This window comes from Amblyraja radiata, chromosome 1, assembly GCF_010909765.2.
Source record: "Amblyraja radiata isolate CabotCenter1 chromosome 1, sAmbRad1.1.pri, whole genome shotgun sequence".
In the NCBI taxonomy this organism is placed as follows: domain Eukaryota; kingdom Metazoa; phylum Chordata; class Chondrichthyes; order Rajiformes; family Rajidae; genus Amblyraja; species Amblyraja radiata.
In genome coordinates this window covers 115,288,586-115,311,413 of record NC_045956.1, presented here as the reverse complement: position 1 = coordinate 115,311,413, position 22,828 = coordinate 115,288,586, and the positions used below count along the sequence as shown (strand labels likewise).

Genomic DNA, 22,828 nt, shown 5'->3' with positions numbered 1-22,828 from the left:
GGCGCGGGACGGCCATAGCGGTGGGGCGGCGAGATGAGTCGGGTGCGTTGCGGCGGCCATGTTGGGGGAGCCCCGGTCCGGTGACGATGCCGGGTAGGTCGGGTCCGGCGGCGGTGCCCGGTAGGTCGGGTCCGGCGGCGATGTTGGGTAGGTCGGTTCTGGCGGCAATGTTAGGTGGGCCAGTGGGGCGGCGATGTTCAGTGGGCCCGGTCCGGCGACGATGCTGGATGGGCCCAGTGCGGCGGCGATGTCGGGTGGGCCCGGTGCGGCGATGAGGCTAGGCGGTCCCGGGGGGCGGCGAGGGTTGGAGGAAACAGCGAGGGGGAGAAAGTCCAAGTTACCGTAGAAGCGGCGAGGCTGGGCGTCATCGGTAGGCAGGTGAGGGTCGGCGGCGGCATCGACGTGGAGGTTGGTGAAGGCAGCGTCCTGGTGAGTATTGCAGTCGCTCGTCGTGGCCAAGATGGCATCGCGGGACTCGGGCAGGCGATGCAGGCCGGAGTTGGGGCCTGGAGCCTGCTGGTGGTCGAGTCGCGGGGCGTCGGTAGCGGCCTGGAGGCGGGATAATTTAAGGTCCTTGGTGGAGTTGAGGTAGGCCAGGAATTTTTGATTGAAGACGTGGATCTTCCGGCAGATGAAATATAATTGGGGTCCGTTGCAGGTATGGGTTAGTGAGGCCTGAAGTTCAGGGAGTGTCGATGTGAGTTCCTGCTGGTGCCGGCGCATCGCGACCAGGGTGGATCTCAGTGCCCGGTTGGAGAATTGCTGGGTATGCCGGTGGATAGCCAGTCGGTACCGATGGTCCGGTTGGGGTCCGAACTGGGAGGTAGGGAACTGGAGCTGGAAGCCATGGGGTATGAGATGGAGGCGCAGGCAGGCCCCGAGGAAGTAAATGTGGCTGTGGTATCGAGTCTGGGTAAGGATGTGGTCGTACAATTGGAGGGCAGGGGGGATCACAGAGTGTGTGCAGTTAGAGAGGAGGTTGTGAAACTGTCTCCGGAGAGAGGAGAACTTCTTCAAAGTAGGCATACCTTGAGGAGATATCGCAGTGGAGTAGACAAAGTGTTCAAGAAGGAACTGCAGATGCTGGAAAATCGAAGGTACACAAAAATGCTGGAGAAACTCAGCGGGTGCAGCAGCATCTATGGAGCAAAGGAAATAGGTGACGTTTCGGGCCGAAACCCTTCTTCAGACTGATAGGGGGTGGGGGGGGAGAAGGAATGAAAAGGGGGAGGAGGAGTAGCCCGAGGGCGGGAGGATGGGAGGAGACAGCTCGAGGGTTAAGGAAGGGGAGGAGATAGCAAAGGCTAGCAAAATTGGGAGAATTCAATGTTCATGCCCGCCGGCCGCAGACTACCCAGGCGGAATATGAGGTTCCTGTTCCTCCAATTTCCGGTGTTGCTCACTTTGGCAATGGAGGAGACCCAGGACAGAGAGGTCGGATTGGGAATGGGAGGGGGAGTTGAAGTGCTGAGCCACCGGGAGTTCAGGTAGGTTCTTGCGGACTGAGCGGAGGTGTTCGGCGAAACGATCGCCCAACCTCCGCTTAGTCTCACCGATGTAAATCAGCTGGCATCTAGAGCAGCGGATGCAGTAGATGAGGTTGGAGGAGATACAGGTGAACCTTTGTCGCACCTGGAACGACTGCTTGGGTCCTTGAATGGAGTCGAGGGGGGAGGTAAAGGGACAGGTGTTGAATTTCTTGCGGTTGCAACGGAAAGTGCCCGGGGAGGGGGTGGTACGGGAGGGAAGAGAAGAATTAACAAGGGAGTTGCGGAGGGAGCGGTCTTTGCGGAAGGCAGACATGGGGGGAGATGGAAAGATGTGGCGAGTGGTGGGGTCACGTTGGAGGTGGCGAAAATGGCGGAGGATGATTTGTTGTATTTGCCGGCTGGTGGGGTGAAAGGTGAGGACTAGGGGGACTCTGCCCTTGTTGCGAGTGCGGGGATGGGGAGAGAGAGCAGTGTTGCGGGGTATGGAAGAGACCCTGGTGCGAGCCTCATCTATGGTGGAGGAGGGGAATCCCCGTTCCCTGAAGAGCGAGGACATTTCCGACGTGTACCTTCAAAGTACAGAGAGATCCTTGATGAAAACCTGCTCCAGAGCGTTCAGGATCTCAGACTGGGGAAGAGGTTCACCTTCCAACAGAACAACGACCCTAAGCTCACAGCTAAGACAATGCAGGAGTGGCTTTGTGAAAAGTTTGTGAATGTCCTTGAGTGGCCCAGCCAGAGGCCGGACTTGAACCCGATCGAATATCTCTGGAGGGACCTGAAAATAGCTGTGCATCGACGCTCCCCATCCAACCTGACAGAGCTTGAGAGGATCTGCAGAGAAGAATGGGAACAATTACCCAAATACAGGTGTGCCAAGCTTGTAGCGTCATACCCAAGAAGACATGAGGCTGTAATCGCTGCCAAAGGTGCCTCAACACAGTACAGGGACTGAAAACTTATGTAATTGTGATATTTCAGTTATTTATTTTTAATTACTTTGCAAACATTTCTAAATACCTGTTTTCGCTTTTTTATTAAGGGGTATTGTGTACAGATTGATGATAAAAAAAAAGAATTTAATCAATTTTAGAATAAGGCTGTAACGTAACAAAATGTGGAAAAAGTTAAGGGGCCTGAATATTTTCTGAATGCACTGTAGGCTTTCTTACATAGAACATACTGCAGGAACACCCTGCGGGTGCAAATAAATTCAGGGACATTAAGAATAAAGGTTGTCGGTCCTGCAATCAATTCATATATTTTAATGACTGAGCAGTGCCAACATTTATCTGGTACTGTTAATTTATTTTTAATTTTTAGAATATCAGTTATTTTCTTCTTCCTACACAAATATTGTAAATTAACTGTACTAATATATTGCCATCCTTATGTATTGTGTATGCCGTTAGGCATGGAACATTAATGTACGAGAATAAAGCAAAGGAGACAAAGGTTTGGAAATGGACATATCTTATCTTCAAAATCACCATAGCACTAACAGTAACATTCATGACAAGTCTTATTCCCCGTACAAGGCAAAGTTCACTGATTTTACATTCAGTGATAGAACTGACATTTAGTATCTTTTTTTCCCAATCTTAAAGAACAAAAACAGTGTCTAGAAATAAGTTTAAAAAAAAGTAGCTGTAAAGTCATTGATAATCCCTATTTCATTTTTTAAAAATTGTTCTTGCATTCATGTACAGTGCCCTCCATAATGTTTGGGATAAAGACCCATCATTTATTTATTTGCCTCTGTACTCCACAATTTGTAATAGATGTGTGATAGAAAAAAATCACATGCAGTGCACATTGTCAGATTTTAATAAAGGCAATTTTTATACATTTTGGTTTTACCATGTAGAAATTACAGCAGTGTTTATACATAGACCTCCCATTTCAGGGCACCATAATGTTTGGGACACAGCAATGTCACATTTAGTATTTTGTTGCATATCCTTTGCATGCAATGACTGCTTGAAGTCTGCGATTCATGGAAATCACCAGTTGCTGGGTGTCTTCTCTGGTGATGCTCTGCCAGGCCTGTATTGCAGCCATATTTAGCTTATGCTAGGTTTGCTAGTCCCTTCAGTTTTCTCTTCAGCATATAAAAGACAAGCTCAATTGGGTTCAGATCGGGTGATTGGCTTGGCCACTCAAGAATCAGCAATTTTTTAGCTTTGAAAAACTCCTTTGTTGCTTTAACAGTATGTTTCGGATCATTGTCTTGCTGTAGAATGAACCGCCGGCTAATGTATTTTGAGGCATTTGTTTGAACTTGAATAGGTAGGATGTGTCTATACACTTCAGAATTCATTATTCTACTACCATCAGCAGTTGTATCATCAGATTCAGATTCAGATTCAACTTTATTGTCATTGTGCAATGTACAGTAGAGACAATGAAATGCAATTAGCATCTCCCTAGAAGAGCGACATAAATATGAGCAATAAATAAATCTATTTACGTGCATACAGTCACAGTATTATTTTCCTGGTGGGAGGAGTGTCCGGGGGGGGGGGGGGGTGATTGGCAATCACCGAGGTACAGTGTTGAGTAGTGTAACAGCCGCAGGGAAGAAGCTGTTCATGGACCTGCTGGTCCGGCAACGGAGAGACCTGTAGTGCCACCCGGATGGTAGGAGGGTAAACAGTCTGTGGTTGGGGTGAGAGCAGTCCTTGGCGATGCTGAGCGCCCTTCGCAGACAATGCTTGCTTTGGAGAGACTCAATGGAGGGGAGTGAGGAACCAGTGATGCGTTGGGCAATTTTCACCACCCTCTGCAGTGCTTTCCGGTCGGAGACAGAGCAGTTGCCATACCATACTGTGATACAGTTGGTAAGGATGCTCTCGGTGGTGCAGCGGTAGAAGTTCACCAGAATCTGAGGAGACAGATGGACCTTCTTTAGTCTCCTCAGTGAACGGCTGCGGCTCCCCTGCAGTCCGTTTGTTTTTACTTTTTTGTGGTTTTTTTCGTTTTGTCTAGCTAAGTTTTTGGTTTTTTAGGTTGTGTTTATGTGGGGGGGGGGGAGGTGGGGGGTTGAAACAGGGCTTGCTGTCTCTCCCTTCGGGGGAATGCGACTTTTTTGTCGTATCCCCCTTCTCTGCCTCCGTCTGCGCTGAGGCCTAATGGCGGAGCTGGCAACCTCGAGGCTCTGGAGGCAGCCTGTCAGGACTCGCCCTGGGCTCGCTCCCGTGAGGGCGGCCCAGCTCGGGGCTGGAACGGCGCTCCCGTGAGGGGCTGTGACGCTCCCGTGTGGGCGGCCCAGCCCGAGGGTAACAGCGCTCCCGTCGGGGCGGCCCAGCCCGAGGGAAACGGCGCTCCCGTGGGGGCGGCCCAGCCCGAGGGAAACGGCGCTCCCGTGAAGGCGGCCCAGCTCGAGGGTAACGGTGCTCCCGTCGGGGTGGCCCAGCTCGAGGGTAACGGCGCTCCCGTGAGGGCGCCTGGCGCGGGGCTGAGACGCTCCCGTGAGGGCGACCCGGCTCGGGGCTGGAACGGTGCTCCGGTGGCTGAGACGGCGTTCTGGCGGCGGCGGCCTGAGTCCAGGGTTCGGCCGCGGGCCAGTGGACGATGTCGTCAACAGCTGCGTCCGCTGGACTGGAGGGCGGCAGCTTCGACCACCCCGGGCCGTGGTGTTTGAACCGGCCCGTTCGCGGAGCTCGGTGAGCCGCGGGACTGATTTACCATCGCCCGGTGGGGTATCGCCTCAGCGCAGAAGAGACTGCAGCCCTAAGATTTTTGCCTCCATCACAGTGAGGAGGTGCTTGGTGGACTCACTGTGGTGGATGTTAATTTGTGTTTACTGTCTGTTCTGTTGTCTATTATAGTATGTATGACTGCAGGCACGAAATTTCGTTCAGACTGAAAGGTCTGAATGACAATAAAATGACATTTAAGAGACGCTGGTGAGCCTTCTTGACCAGAGTTGAGGTATTGTGGGTCCAAGAGAGGTCATCGGAGATGTTGATCCCCAGGAACCTGAAGCTGGAAACACGTTCCACCTCCGTCCTGTTAATGTGGATGGGGGTGTGCGTGCCGCCCCTAGACTTCCTGAAGTCTACAATGAGCTCCTTGGTCTTCTTGGAGTTAAGGGGATGAGTGAGCCAGTACCTTCAGCAGCCATACATTCCCAGGCCATAACACCCCCACCACCGTGTTTCACAGATGAGGTGGTATGCATTGGATCTTCGGCAGTTCCTTCTCTCCTCCATACTTTGCTCTTTCCATCACTCTGATATAAGTAAATCTTCATCTCATCTGTCCACAAGACCTTTTTCCAGAACTGTGGTTGCTCTTTTAAGTACTTCTTGGCAAGCTGTTACCCGGCCATCCTATTTTTGCGGCTAACCACCAGTGGTTTGCATCTTGCAGTGTAGCCTTGGAATTTCTGTTCATAAAGTCTTATGCTTTGACAAATCCACACCTGACTCCTGAAGAGTGTTTCTGATCTGTCGGGTGGGTGTTTGGGGATTTCTCTTTATTATCGAGAGAATCCTTCTGTCATCAGCTGTGGAAGTCTTCCTTAGCCTGCCAGTCCCTTTGCGATTAGTAAGCTCACCAGTGCTCTCTTTCTTATTAATGATGTTCCAAACAGTTGATTTTGGTAAGCCTAAGGCTTGGCTGATGTCTCTAACAGTTTAATTCTTGTTTCTCAGTCTCATAATGGCTTCTTTGACTTTCATTGGCACAACTTTGGTCCTCATGTATAAAGATGACCTTTAGTAAAATCTGACAATGTGCACTTTAACCACATGTGATTTTATTCCCATTACAAATCTCAAATTGTGGAGTACAGAGCAAATAAATAAATGATTGGTCTTTGTCCCAAACATTATGGAGGGCACTGTATCCATTCTAATATTGTCATTCTGGACTGTCTTCATTTCCCTATTTATGCTGAGTTCTTCCTCTCTTTTCATATTTCTTGCAATTCTCCTCTGTCTTGAATGTCTGCCACATGCTTCCAGATATTTGCTATCTTATTTTGTTGCATTTGTTTTCTCCATGTTCTCTGCCCCGCTGTAGTTACCATTTTATCTGTATGCCTGCATGTCATGTATTTAAGTTCGGTTCCAAGCTATTCATAACACATGTATAACACACGTACATATACCATATGGAAACTTATGGGCTACAAGATATAAATCACTGTTCCCATTAAATATTATGTGCCATAAGATGCAGATAATAGATCCTGGCAATGTGATTTAGGGTTTTTCATTACTGTGAGGGCAGCTCTGTTTCCAAGGCTCTAAATTTATGAATTCTAAACAAGTTTGGAGTAATGTAAATGCAAACAAATCTGAATGGCCATACTGTAAGGGTTTAGTTGGTCATGTAGGCTTAATTGTAATTTCTTTCCATGGGTTGTCATGTATAAAAGAAAAATGAGCTGGCCTGTGGCTGAGGCTTCAGCAGAAGGGTACCGCTGCTGGACTAGGGGGTGGAAGTACCAGGGCTGTGTTATGTGGATCAGTGACAAAAAGAAACAATCAGAATGATGGAAACCCCGAGGTGAGGAGTCAAAAGGATTGTACAGTTGGTGATCCCTAACACTGTGTGGGTAAGAGAGTCAGTCTATTTGGAGTCCTTTTCTAGAGAAAAGGAATAGGTGACATTTCGGGTTGAGACCCTTCTTCTGAATTTTTTGTGTCTATCTCCGGTGTAAACCAGCATCTGCAGTTGCTACTCAACTATTTGGAGTAATGCTTGGAATGAGTGACTAGTCCCCCAACAAAAGTCACAAAATGTAACGTGGATACCATTGACAAGTGAGAATGAAAATGTGCAGAAATGTGTTATATTACAGATGTAAGAGAATTACCAATTTATTTGTTTCCTTAAAACTAGTATGAGACTGTTTTGTTTCCCATCTAACCAATGTGTTGAAAGTATGACTGAAAAATCTGGTTCAGGTTATATTTTTGCAGACACTGGAAATTATTGACCAATTTTTTTCACCTTCCCAACATCTATGTAGTCTAAAAGAAATGTTCTTTTCATTTTCTAATGCATATAAAGTAGCATTTTCTCAATTTATTCACAGCAATCTTAACTAAGGATTTTATTGACCTTTACATTTAAAAAATCTAAATATTATTTCAGAAAGCCATACATGTTATCGCACCTTTTAGTAAATAATGACATGAAATTATTAGATTTCAACAATTATCTAAATTCAACTCAGATTAAACTTTTAAATAAATAAATTGACCATATTTAGCCGAGCTTCTAAATGATTGATTTCCACAAATGTGTAATACTAAAAAGGATAAGGTAGAATTTCTATACTTTGAACCAACTTTGGGGTGCTGGGTATTGTTAATCAAGATGCATGCTATATCTTGATACTCAAATACCTTGATACTCAGATATTATACTCATAAAATGTATCCTGCATAAATTAACACTGCAGATACAATTAAAAAGCCATACATACACTGAAAGCAGGAGCATATTGATAACCAAAAAGTTGCAGATTCTTACATGGCATATGGTGTGGTGTCAAGTTAGAGATTGTAGTCAGCAAATGAGAAAAGGAAAGGAAAAGGAAAGACAATGTAATTAGAAAGAGCAGTCAGTCATACAAACACCTTCTCAGATCAAACCACACAGGCAGAACAGAAACAAGCTCTTCGGTCTGATATTAATATTTCCCCTTTCATTCTGGAGCCTTGAACTGGTGAATATGATTTATGTATGCTACTCAAATTATCACTCACAGCTTAGTTTTTTGAAGATTTAGTAATTGACATGATGTAAGTGATATTAATAAGACTAAACTGCCACTGGTATGTTTAAATAATCACCTTCATCCTAGATCAAAACAGGAAACTAATATGTGCTTACCACTTGTGCAGACTTCTCTTCATCATCACCTCTTATTCCTCTTTTCTCATTTTTCTTTCTGAAAATTTCCTGAAGCTACAATAAAATATGGTAGAAATAACTTGCATTCAAATCTATACATACATACATACATACAAATATGCAGTAAGTTAAAAGCACCGTTACTAAGCTTTCCTTTAACCATGATCATGGGTCTGCTGTTAGAATTAAGAATAAAGTTTACATATGGGTTTCACAATGAAGCAAGCTAGAAAGTAAATTTGTTTTGAAGACTAGTTACGAAACAACAAAAATCTCCAAATAATTGCTTAGAAGACAGTTGGTAAAATATGGGGATTGTTAAAATTCTGGTACCATTTTCCTGTCATCAATATATTATTTATTATTGTTAAATATTTACTAATGGTCCTAAACTAAACCAAGATTTTAAAGATCATCACTACTCATGATATGTTACTTATCAAACAAAAACAATCCATGTCTCTATTTCCCACTCTCAATCAAGACTGGGAATTTAGATTTTTTTTTAATGTTTTAGGTCACAAACATTTGTTCTGGAAGTAGCACATATATAAACTTTCAAAGGCAAATTATTTAATTTTGTTTTACATAAACAAAGATCATACATCCACATGTTGAATTAAAAAGTTTGCACAACCTTAGATTTATACTTGCACAAACAGCATTTGTTTTCAATGTGCATCGAGAAGTATTGGTATAGAGCAAGTGAATTGAAATATTCATGTTTACAAAATCTTGAACCTGGGAAGTACGGTTGTGGCCAATAAGGAAAAAAAGAAAATGCTCTAAATACTCCCTCCTCCTGGTCAGTGCAGGAACTCTATATTGCCGAAGTGAATAGGGAACTGACTCCTAAGAAAACACTGCACAGCAGGATTTGATCAACAGAGTCAGTAAGTGCTTAGAGGCTTTTATGGAAGTCTGATGGTGGCACAGTGGTGAGACTGGTAGAGCTACTGCTTCACAGTGCCAGAGACCCGGGTTCAATCCAGACTTCAGTTGTTGTGCGCGAGGTGTGTGTATATTCTCCCTGTGACCTCGTGGGTTTCCTTCGGGTGCTCCTGTTTCCCCTGATATCCCAGAGACGTGGATTTGTAGCTTAATTTCCCCTGGTGTGTAGGGAGTGGTTGCAAAAGTGGGATGACATAGAACTTGTCTGATCGGGTGATCGATGGTCGGCAAGGAATCAGTGGGCCCAAGGGTGTTTCCATGCTGAATCTCTCAACCAAACCTGGCGATATAGGTTGCAACAGCGAATCATGTCAGGTGAATTTCCCTGATAGAGTGGAACTTGAACCTTATTGCTTATCACCATTGGTTTCAAGCAAGGTCCTTGTCAGTACCCCTTAGACTACTACTGTTTACTGTGCTGTGGAGACACAAGAGACTGCAAATGCTGTAATCAAGAGCAAAAATCTGTTGTATGACTGATGCATGGTGTTCATCCAGAACATAACCATCCCTCTGCCTCACAGACTTCTGACTACAGACTGCACTCTAAGTTTATTTTTTAACTTAAGGTGGAGTGCTGTAATAAAAAAACCTGCACTTCCAAAGTAAGACTGCATCATAGAATTACAATAATGAGATTGGAAACTGCCTTTTGGCCCATCCAGACTTCGCTGTTATCAATCATCCACTTACACTAATCCCTTTTTTATTCTCCCCACATTCCCATCAACTCTCCTCAGATTCTACCACTCAATTACGAGGATCATTTTATGTGGTCAATTTAACTACTAACCTACACAACTTTCGTATGTGGGAGGAAACTGAAATAACCAGATTAAACCCAAGCAGAGACCATGCAAATTCCACACAGACTGCACCGGATATCTGTAATAAGTCTGGATCGCTGGGGCAGCTCTACTAGTAGTTAATGTAAAAATACACTTTTTCAATTATTTGGGATTGTTTGATCAGACTGTTAATTCAGACATAAAAACTCTCTGACCTTGCAATTCTGCATTAGGCTTCTTCATTTAAAATATTTTTAAGCTGTTAGGTCTGGCAATACTATCCAATGATTGCTATTGAAGTCGGCATATCTACAGTATGTTTTTATTTGTTCTATATTAAGATAAACTTTAAATGATATGTTCAGTATTAAGATTCCTAGATTAAGTATACAGTGCCCTCCATAATGTTTGGGACAAAGACCCATCATTTATTTATTTGCCTCTGTACTCCACAATTTGAGATTTGTCAAAGAGAAAATCACATGTGGTTAAAGTGCACATTGTCAGATTTTAATAAAGGCCATTTTTATACATTTGGTTTCACCATGTAGAAATTACAGCAGTGTTTATATAGTTCCCCCATTTCAGGGCACCATAATGTTTGGGACACAGCAATGTCATGTGAATGAAAGTAGTCATGTTTAGTATTTTGTTGCATATCCTTTGCATGCAATGACTGCTTGAAGTCTGTGATTCATGGTCATCACCAGTTGCTGGGTGTCTTCTCTAGTGATGCTCTGCCAGGCCTGTATTGCAGCCATCTTTAGCTTATGCTAGGTTTGGGGGCTAATCCCCTTCAGTTTTCTCTTCAGTTTATAAAAGACATGCTCAATTGGGTTTAGATCGGGTGATTGACTTGGCCACTCAAGAATTGACCATTTTTTAGCTTTGAAAAACTCCTTTGTTGCTTTAGCAGTATGTTTCGGATCATTGTCTTGCTCAGGGCCGGTGCTAGGAATTGCGGGGCCCAATTAGAAAACTGATGGCGGGGCCCCTGCTCTAGAAAAGTAAAAATTTATGTATGCTTATATTTCGTGTAGTTTCGGGAATTTTAAGGCAAGCTGGTTGGTGATTGGATGCACCCCCCTTAGAGACAGCGTTTGATTGGCCGCCAAATAAATTTGTCAAATCTGTAACAAAAATCGCTGGTCGGTGCGAACTCAGTGGACTATCTGGTTGTATCTCCAAACTAATCTGGTTGTATCTCCAAACTAATCTGGTTGTATCTCCAAACTAATCTGGTTGTATCAACCAGACTATCTGGTGGTATCTCCAAACTAAACAGTATAACATGCAGGTACATTCATTTAAAATTAAATTCAGTGATTATTTCACATGATTTCTCACTGTGTAAAGCTCAATATCTGACCAATTTCTGTTTAACACGTTTGGTCTGCCGTGAGCATTTTTCGTTGCATCTCATTGCATCTCCCCTTTTCCTAATCGGCCACAATTCAGATAATAGTCTACTCTCCTGTTTTTGCCACCAAAGTGGATAACCTCACATTTATCCACTTTATACTGCATCTCCCATGCATTTGCCCACTCACCCAGCCTATCCAAGTCACCTTGCAGCCTCCTAGTTTAGAGGGGTTTAAACGGTTTAGAGATGTTTAGAGGGCTTCAGATGGGTTCAGGTGTGTTTACAATTGTTTAGAGGGGAATAGAGGGAAATAGGGGGGCTAGAGGGGGTTTAGAGGTGTTCAGAGGGTCCCAGAGGGGTTTAGAGACGTTATAAGCCCCCCGTGAGAAATTGTAATTCTCTGAAATTGAAGATAGACATAAAGCTGGAGTAACTCCGCAGGACAGGCAGCGCAGCGACTCTGGAGAGAAGACCCTTCTTCAGACCGAACTGAACTCGCGTCGATGAGAGTACTTGTGATTGTCTGAAGAAGGGTCTCGACCAGAAACACAACCCTCTCCCCAGAGCCGCTGCCCGTCCCGCTGAGCCAACTTCAACTTCAGAGCCAAACAAAAAACACAGAGTGCTGGAGGAACTCAGCGGGCCAGGCGGCTGCCTCACCCGCAGGGTTTCTCCAGCATTTTTGTCTACTGCAAAACGTCATTCCGGGAATGCTGAGGGGACAGGGTGATAGAGAGGGAGTGGGAGAGCTAGAGAGAGACAATATGGGGAGCGGGAGAGAGAGCGCGAGAGAAAGAGGGAGGGAGGGAGGGAGTGAGCAAAAGACAGAGAGACACAACCAAAGATCCGCTATAAGATGTTCAAAAGGGAACTGGATCCAAGATCTTTGGACACAACGTGGGTCGGTAGGTGAATGACAAACCTGCACACCAGGAAGAAGCCCCTTCTCGCGGTCCGGGGCCCTCACTCATGATGGTGAGTTAAATGAAATTCTCAACGTGTCACCGATCTACATTCCTCAGTAAATGTAATTGTGTTTTAAACAAGTATTAATGACGCCGCGTGAATTTTATTCAAAGGAACACGGCGTCATTAATACTTGTTCAAAACACTATAACATTTACTGAGGAATGCGGATAGATGCAGATTCATGACATTGCATAACAAGGTGTTAAGTACTTACCGTTAAGATGTGCTAACAGCACTAGTTAACAAATCGTTTGTGTATGATGGCCGTGCAGCGGTTGTTATACATGTTCGTTTAAAAAAATCCGGATGGCGAATTAAAAAAAATCTTTATTTAACAAAGAGAATTCGTATTTCCGTACGAAATACTGAACATTAGTGCGGGGCCCCGCTTAGGCGCGGGGCCCAATTGGGAGCAATCGGTCAAATCGGCTTAACGCCGGCCCTGGTCTTGCTGTAGAATGAACCGCCGGCCAATGAGTTTTGAGGCATTTGTTTGAATTAGAGCAGATAAAATGTGTCTATACACTTCAGAATTCATTATGCTACTACCATCAGCAGTTGTATCATCAATGATGATAAGTGAGCCAGTACCTTCATGTCCAGGCCATAACACCCCCACCACCGTGTTTCACAGATGAGTTGGGATGCTTTGGATCTTCGCAGTTCCTTGTCTCCTTCATACTTTGCTCCTGCCATCACCCTGATATAAGTTAATCTTCGTCTCATCTGTCCACAAGACTTTTTTCCAGAACTTTGGTTGCTCTTTTAAGTACTTCTTGGCAAACTGTAACCTGGCCATCCTATTTTTGCAGCTAACCAGTGGTTTACATCTTGCAGTGTAGTCTCTGTATTTCTGTTCATGAAGTCTTCTTTGGACAGTGGTCATTGATAAATCCACATCTGACTCCTGAAGAGTGTTTCTGATCTGTCGGACAGGTGTTTGGGGATTTTTCTTTATTATAGAGAGAATTCTTCTGTCATCAGCTGTGGAGGTGTTCCTTGGCCTGCCAGTCCCTTTGCGATTAGTAAGCTCACCAGTGCTCCCTTTCTTTTTAATGATGTTCCAAGCAGTTGATTTTGGTAAGCCTAAGGTTTGGCTGATGTCTCTAAAAGTTTTATTCTTGTTTCTCAGTCTCATAATGGCTTCTTTGACTTTCATTGGCTCAACTTTGGTCCTCATGTTTGTGAGAGAAGGGTTAATAGGGATGGTTGATTTAGACTAGGGATAGAAATATAACTTAGAAAGAAATAAGGTGTCAGCAGAAGCCAGACTGCTGGTAGAATAGAAAGTAACAATATAAAGAACAGAGAGAAATTCTAGATAATAGCAGCAAGTACAGATGGTGACATTTCAAGGATGAGAGTCAGAAGATAACCACAGTCAGACAAGAACATAACGGGAACTGGGGGAAGGGGCATTCTGTACTGCGCTTGCGTGATAAGATTCTATGAATATGTACTCACACCCACTATGACAAGATGCCTAATTTAAATGCACATGCGATGCATGATAGGGGAGGTGCCTTTGACGTTGGGTGGGCGTTCCACGACGTTCTCGTGGGAATCTGGGCTTTATGTTATGATTGGAAGAAGCTCAATGGGGAGAGATGAGAATGTGATAATAATGAAAAGAAATGTATAAAGATAGAAGACATCCCGATCCTCGGTGTGCCTCTAGGGGACATCAGTGGAGAGGCACCTATTCTGCAGAATATGAAATTAATAAAAACACTTCTTTGTCTGAATTTGTCTCAAGAGCATTTGTGATTTTTGAATCTCACAACTTGGGGGCTCGTTTCCGAGATCCAATACTCTAGACAGCTGACGGGAATAGACGGACGAAGGGAAGGTGCACCCTGCTGAGTTCAGCGGTCTCAGACTCCTTGCTTGCTGTCAGCTGTTTAAGCAGTAGTATCCGGACCACACAGAGACTCGACAAAGAAGTGGGAGTAGTCGGAAATCGCGAAAAATCAATCGAGCAATTCCAGTGCATGGAACCCAGGTAGGAAAATAACTATTAAGTACTTCCTGGGCTATTGAGAATGATGAACACGGTACAATGAACACGGTATTAAGAATATAAGACCTTGTGGTTAACGCCCTGAAGGATTCAGGGGGCTGCAAGGCAAACCCAGAAGGGAGGGGAAAAGGCTGTGGGCCAAATCCCCGCATTCTGCCCAATAGTCCGTTGGGGGCAAATGCTGGACCCTGGAGGACAGGAAATACCCAGGGGTTGGAGAAGCCAACAATTATGTTATAGTCAGTTTGGGAAAATGCAGAGCTGCATATGGGCAGGAGATACCCACAGAAAGAGCAGAGCCGCTGGGGGCAGGAATACCCAGGGAAGAGAGAATACAGGGGCCGGGGTAGATGTAGAGCAGAGCCGCTGGGGGCAGGAATACCCAGGGAGGAGAGAATCAGACCCTTAAGAGAGGTACCCATGGGAGGACCCCAAGGGGGAATGGGGTTTGTTAATGTCCCCTTAACTAGTACTGAAGTGAGGAATTTCAAGAGAGAAATGAAAAGCCTCCTAGAGGATCCTTTAGGTCTGGCAGAGCAGTTAGATCAATTCCTTGGGCCAAACACTTATACATGGGAGGAGTTGATGGCCATTATGGGGAATCTCTTCACATCGGAGGAGAGGCAAATTTCGTGACCAAATCCTGGCCTGATGTAAGGAAGAAATAAGGAACAGATAGAGACAGGAAAGTTCCTGAGACAGGATGATAAGGGAGTTAACCCGAAAGTAGCAGATAAGAAGACGGCAGAGGCCGCGAAAGGGGGATGTGATAGAAGACGGCAAAGGCCGGGGACAACAGTGCAGGCAGGGAGAAAATATAAATTGAATAATCTATTTGAAGTAAGAATGAAACGAAGTGATTTGTTTGAAAACCGGTTTGGAACAAATGGTTGAAATGAGCAAGTTGTAAAATTGAACACAGACGCCCCCGTGGCGGATGTGGGAATTCCCACTGTGTTTGGGCCGTGGGGGATTGCGAACAAGCTGCAAAAATTAACTCTTTGTATCCTGGTAACCTGAAAAAGAGAAGTTGTAAAAATCGTTTCTTGATGTTCTTTTAGATTTCTTGTCAGTAAAGTTAACTGGAAATAAGTTAATTGATGAAACATGACCAGCTTTTATGCTGTTTTATGGTAGACATACAAGTTGAGAAACACAGACAGAGAGCGAGAGAGAGACACAGACACAGTACGAATAAGACAGTACCCCATTTCAACCGAGTGACGAAAAGGCTTACAACCAATCATTGAGAATTTATTAGAGGACGGGTTATTGGAACCATGTATGTCCCCCTACAATACTCCGATCCTACCAGACAGAAAGACCGACGGGACGTTTAGACTCGTACAGGACTTGAGGGAACTGAACAAGGTGGTCCAAGCCCGACACCCAGTAGTGTCTAACCCTTACACCATCATGGGACGGATACCCCCAAGCCACAAATGGTTTAGTGTGGTAGATTTAAAGGATGCCTTCTGGAGCTGTCCGCTGGCAAAAGAGAGTAGAGACTTATTCGCCTTTGAGTGGGAGAACCTAAAAACCGGGCGAAAGCAACAATTCCGGTGGGCGGTGCTCCCTCAAGGTTTTACAGAATCACCAAATTTATTCGGCCAAATTTTAGAGCAGGTATTGGAGGATTTCCCAGGACACGGGGAAACGCAACTATTACAGTATGTGGATGACCTCCTTTTGTCAGGAGAGAGAGAAGATGAAGTAAGGGACGCCACAATAAGCCTGTTAAACTTCTTGGGAAGGAAGGGGTTAAGAGTGTCCCGTAACAAGCTTCAATTTGTGAAACAAGAGGTAAAATATCTGGGACATCTGATAAGTGGAGGAAAGAGACGAATCAACCCCGAAAGGATAGCTGGGATCACGGGAGTACCACTACCAAAGAATAAGAAAGAGAACCGAAAATTCCTGGGATTGATAGGATACTGTCGACTGTGGATAGATGATTACTCCAGACAAGTGAAATTCCTGTATGATAAATTGGGAGAAGAAAAAGACAAAGTTCAGTGGACCCCAGAACAGGAGTTGGAATTTGGGAAATTAAAGAACAGTTTGATTACTGCTCCCGTGTTGGCTCTGCCCTCAGTAGAACGACCTTTCCACCTATTTGTAAATTCAGACAAGGGGGTGGCACTAGGGGTACTCACCCAGGAAAGAGGGGGAAATCGACAGCCAGTGGCCTTCCTCTCGAAAATATTAGATCCAGTCTCCAGGGGATGGCCGGGATGCATACAAGCAGTAGCAGCTACCGCAATATTGGTGGAAGAGAGTAGGAAATTAACCTTTGGAGGCACTCTGGTTGTTTCTACACCACACAGTAAGAACCATACTCACTCAGAAATCCAACAGATGGTTAACAGACTCTAGACTTTTAAAAGTATGAGGCCATCCTGATGGAAAAAGACGATTTGATGATAATTACGGATAAGAACCTTAACCCATCCCAATTCCTGTATCCAGCGGAGAAACAGGGTGACAAGGAAGAGGGTCCAGTACACTGCTGTAGTGAAATAATAGATTTACAGACAAAAAGTAGAGAAGACTTAGAAGAGCAACATCTGGCTGAGGGCAGCCGGTGGTTCATAGATGGATCCTCCAGGTGCATAGATGGAAAAAGACATAGTGGGTACGGTATAGTGAACGGGGAAACTATGGAGGAAATTGAAAGCGGCAGGCTGCCTGGTAGTTGGTCAGCTCAATCTTGTGAATTACATGCATTAATGAGAGCTTTAGAATTATTGGAGGGGAAGGAAGGGACAGTATATACCGATTCAAAATACGCTTTTGGAGTAGTACACACCTTTGGGAAGATCTGGAAAGAGCGAGGAATGATAACAACTCGAGGTAAAGAATTAGCGCATGAGCAATTGGTAGGACAGACACTGGAAGCCTTGCAAAAACCAGAACGAATAGCCATAGCATATGTGGCAGGGCATCAGAAGGGTAACACCCTGGAGGCCAGAGGAAATAGGGCAGTGGATGGGGTTGCAAAAAGAGCAGCCACAGAACAGATGGTAGAAATGAAGTCACTAATACCTTTAAGGGAACCAGAGGAAAATATACCTATCTTTAGTGAGAAAGAACAGGAAAACATGAAAGAAATGGGGGCTCAAATGGGAAATGGTGGACACCAAATGGAAAGCAGCTATTGAACAAAGAAATAATGAGGGAGTTATTAGGGAGATTACATGGACAAAGCCATTGGGGAACACAAGCCCTCTGTGACACCCTCCTCAGAACCTACGCTTGCTGTGGGATGTTTACCATGGCCAAACAAGTCATAAGGGGCTGTGTAATATGTCAGCGAATTAATAAGAAAATCATGAGAGCAGTCCCAGGAGGAGGACAACCATTAGCAGTTAGGCCCTTCCAAAGAATACAGATAGATTTTACCGAGCTGCCCCGGGTACGAACATGGAAGTACCTGTTAGTGGTAGTGGACCATTTCACCAGATGGGTAGAGGCATTCCCCACGGCAACTGCCACCTCACAGGCGGTAGCCAAGATATTATTAGAACAAATTATACCCAGATATGGGATTGTTGAAACAATAGACTCAGATAGAGGGACCCATTTTGCCTCCAAAACACATGAAATGATATGTGAAGCTCTGGGAATAGAATGGAAATTGCATACACCATGGCATCCCCAGAGCTCAGGAAAGGTGGAAAGAATGAATGGCACCTTAAAGACCCAAATCACCAAGTTGATAGAGGAAACGGGACTCCCCTGGACTAAGTGCCTCCCGATAGCCCTGTTGAGAATCCGAACAGCACCTCGAAAAGACATAGGGATATCACCATATGAAATGTTATTTGGGCTCCCATACTTAGGGAAGATAGAAGGAGTCCCAACAATACAAGGGAACGATGTGTTCCAGAGGAACTATTTACTGGCAGTGTCCCAATCTCTTGCAGAACTAAAAATTAAAGGATTGCTGGCCCAGAGCCCACCACTGGACTTCCCGATTCACTCAGTCAAGGCTGGAGACTGGGTATTAATAAAAACGTGGAAAGAAGAAAAGCTGCAACCTAAGTGGACTGGACCCTACCTGGTGTTACTAATCACGGAGACAGCAGTACGAACAAAAGAGAAAGGGTGGACACACGCAAGTCGAGTTAAGGGTCCTGTGGAGGCCCCACCAGAGATATCAGCCCGTGGACTGTGCGCAAAGGAAAAGAACCATTGACTTTAATATTTACCAAGAACCCGCAGGAAAAATGAAGATTTTGTGTTGGTGGGTCGTGTGTTGGGTGGTTACCCAACTTGTAAGTAATGTAACATGCATAAAAATCACAATACCACAGAATAGAAGGTCCACCACCATCCCATTTAATGTATGTAACGGAAAAATGGTGGTGCGGCTATAGAATGTATGTATGCACCCATCCCTGTTAAGATTGGCACGCGGTGTTTACTTCATCAAAATATAGGTGGCATCGGACCACCTATCAAACTGATAGGTGGAGAGTATATCAAAACCCGAACGAGAAATTGCCAGGACGCGTATATGTGAGCATACAGAGTGTACAAATATAGGAAAGTGGTAGGTATTGGATATGTGCAGATACTGAAGTTTGAGATAGAAGTAAAGTGAGATGGGAAGATGGGAAGATACGAGGATAGGGGAGAGGTGTTCAAGATAGATGACAGTCAGAATAGGGATCCCGGGGCAACACCAACACCACCAATAGTCAGCAATGTCACCAGGGAAGATGAGTCTAAGGATCTGAAGATAATGATAGTAGCAGGAGAAACAGGATTAATGCAGTTATATAAGAAAGGAATACCAACAGGGGGAAAAGGAGCCAACACCTGGCTTGCCTGGATGATGTACACAGCCAGAAGTATGCAACAAACCAATTGTTACGCCTGCGCCGGAGCTAGGCCTCAGCTGGTCCCAGTACCATTTCCCCTGAATTGGGATAGAACACCTAGGGCTATGAAATGTATACTACAGCAATTCACGAATCCCCTCTTACCAAAGAATGCGATACGCCAGAGTTATCATTACCTATTTCCGGCCAGCAACAACAATACAAAGGGCCGAAGGGAAGACCCTCGACCTCCTCCATTTACCATTCCTTTTGGGGAGGAGGGGTTTGAGTGATATACAAGAAATAACCCAGAGGGACAGGACATGGGGGAGGTGCTCAACTGCAATAAGACGTATAATATAACGGCTGAGGAACAGGGGCCGCTGTTCAATAGCTCCTGGCTGAAAAAGCAGATAGTCAGTAGAGCCGATGTCTGGTGGTGGTGCGGGGAGAATACCCTGTGGCCCCGGTTACCAGGGTCATGGACGGGAACCTGTACCCTCATACAACTGATGATGCCCTTCACCATAGCAGTAGAACATGCTGTAGAACTCGATAAAGGAAGCCGACGACAAAAGAGAAAGGTGAGAGGATCATTCGACACACACATCTATAGATGCGATAGGGGTGCCAAGAGGGGTACCCGATGAATTTAAAGCCAGAAATCAGATAGCTGCGGGCTTTGAGTCCATACTCTTCTGGTGGTCCACAATTAATAAAAATGTGGACTGGATCAACTACTTATACTACAATCAACAACGCTTTATAAATTACACTCGAGAAGCAGTTGAAGGATTAGCGGAACAACTGACAGCTACCAGCCAAATGGCCTGGCAAAATCGCATGGCCTTGGACATGCTACTGGCTGAGAAGGGAGGGGTGTGTGTAATGTTTGGCGAACAATGTTGCACATACATCCCCAACAACACTGCTCCGGATGGGTCAGTATCAAGAGCCCTAGCAGGTCTCACCTCTCTGTCTATCGAATTGGCTGAGAACTCTGGAGTAGACACCTCCTGGACCGGGTTTCTAGACTCCTGGTTTGGGAAATGGAAGCACATCTTTACATCAGCCCTAACATCAGTAATAGTCATGGCAGGGTTATTGTGTTTGTTCGGATGTTGTATCATTCCCTGCGTACGGGGATTGGCTCAGCGATTGATAGAAACCGTCCTGACGAAGAACAGTGCTGCCACCATAATGGCCTTCAGAACACAGTATGACCAACGAGAGGAGGATAGGGAGGTGAAGAATCTTCTGCTAGCATTAGAAAAGGAGGAGATAGTATAAATCAAGGGTGCGTAGCAAAAAGAAAAATGGTGGATTGTGAGAGAAGGGTTAATAGGGATGGTTGATTTAGACTAGGGATAGAAATATAACTTAGAAAGAAATAAGGTGTCAGCAGAAGCCAGACTGGTGGTAGAATAGAAAGTAACAATATAAAGAACAGAGATAAATTCTAGATAATAGCAGCAAGTACAGATGGTGACATTTCAAGGATGAGAGTCAGAAGATAACCACAGTCAGACAAGAACATAACGGGAACTGGGGGAAGCGGCATTCTGTACTGCACTTGCGTGATAAGATTCTATGAATATGTACTCACACCCACTATGACAAGATGCCTAATTTAAATGCACATGCGATGCATGATAGGGGAGGTGCCTTTGACGTTGGGTGGGCGTTCCACGACGTTCTCGTGGGAATCTGGGCTTTATGTTATGATTGGAAGAAGCTCAATGGGGAGAGATGAGAATGTGATAATAATGAAAAGAAATGTATAAAGATAGAAGACATCCCGATCCTCGGTGTGCCTCCAGGGGACATCAGTGGAGAGGCACCTATTCTGCAGAATATGAAATTAATAAAAACACTTCTTTGTCTGAATTTGTCTCAAGAGCATTTGTGATTTTTGAATCTCACATGTTGATAAACAGCAATAAAGGTTACCAAAGGTGATGGAAAGACTGGAGGAAAGACCGGATGCTAAGAGCTCTCTTATACCTGCATTAAGGAGGCAATTAAACACACGTGAGCAATTACAAACGCATGTGAAGCTATGTGTCCCAAACATTATGGTGCCCTGAAATGGGGGGGACTATGCATAAACATAGCTGTAATTTCTACATGGTAAAACAAAAATGTATAAAAATGGCCTTTAGTAAAATCTGACAATGTGCACTTAGACAATAGACAATAGGTGCAGGAGTAGGCCATTTGGCCTTTCGAGCCAGCACAGCCATTCAATGTGATCATGGCTGATCATCCCCAATCAGTACCCCGTTCCTGCCTTCTCCCCATATCCCCTGATTCTGATATTTGTAAGAGCCCTATCTAGCTCTCTCTTGAAAGCATCCAGAGAACCTGCCTCCACCGCCCTACGAGGCAGAGAATTCCACAGACTCACCACTCTCTGTGAGGAAAAAGTGTTTCCTCGTCTCCGTTCTAAATGGCTTACTCCTTATTCTTAAACTGTGGCCCCATCGGGAACATGTTTCCTGCACTTTAACCACATGTGGAGTACAGAGGCAAATAAATAAATGATGGGTCTTATTCTCAAACATTATGGAGGGCACTGTATTAGCAGAGATGAATGGGTGCTGTTTGTATCAGAAATATATATGCAAATACAAGTACAAGAAATGGATAGTGGGTAAAATTAACCAAAGATAATATGTGAGGGATATGCCTGTCATCAGAAACTGAAAAAAAAGATAAACACATGATAAAAAGGCAAGGAAAAATAGTTCACTGGTTTGGGATTTTGACAAAACTAAATAAAATTGATTACAAAAATAAATTATCAGAGAAGGCAAGTTAGGGTAAAGGTGGTCAACACATGTCCCCAGTCCTAGACTTTCTCACCAAGGAAAACATGCTTGCAGCATCTACACTGCCAAACTCACTCAGCATCTGTGTTTCAATGAGAACAATTCACATTATTTTTTAACCAAGTGTGTGGCCCATTCTGATAGGTCCAGGAGAAAGACTTCAAATTGAATTTTTATTGGGAAGAAATTGTTACGAGGACCCTTGAAGACTGAAAAAGACGAATTTATTATGGGGAACAAGGAAACGGCAGACGAGTTGAACAGGTACTTCGGATCAGTCTTCACTAAGGAGGACACAATCGCCCTGATGTACTAGTGGCCAGAGGATCTAGGGTGACGGAGGAACTGAAGGAAATGCACATTAGGCATGAAATGGTGTTGGGTAGACTGATGGGACTGAAGGCTGATAAATCCCCAGGGCCTTATGGTCTGCATCTCAGGGTACTTAAGGAGGTGGCTCTGGAAATCTTGGACACATTGGTGATCATTTTCCAATGTTCTATAGATTCAGGATCAGTTCCTGTGGATTGGAGGGTAGCTAATGTTATCCCACTTTTTAAGGAAGGCAGAAAGAGAGAAAACAGGGAATTATAGATAGTTAGCCTGACATAACGACGAGATGACATAGCGGCAAATTTGGATAGCCGTAACAGGATCGGTCCGAGTCAGCATGGGTTTACGAAGGGGAAATCATGCTTGACTAATTTTCTTGAATAT

The 22,828-nt window shown here is 44.6% G+C and overlaps 1 protein-coding gene across 4 annotated transcripts in view; it reads right to left on the bottom strand.

The window, feature by feature from the left end:
• Positions 1-22,828, bottom strand: part of micu3 (mitochondrial calcium uptake family member 3) — a 129,013-nt gene that overhangs the window by 52,365 nt on the left and 53,820 nt on the right. For 2 of the 4 annotated variants that reach the window (XM_033029258.1, XM_033029277.1), the window contains 2 exons: positions 8,343-8,417; positions 7,933-7,974 (listed from right to left, as the gene is read on the bottom strand). In XM_033029258.1, the coding sequence (XP_032885149.1) occupies positions 7,933-7,974; positions 8,343-8,417 (117 nt within the window). The remainder of the gene's footprint in view (positions 1-7,932; positions 7,975-8,342; positions 8,418-22,828) is intronic. The other 2 variants (XM_033029267.1, XM_033029287.1) reach the window with 1 other exon arrangement.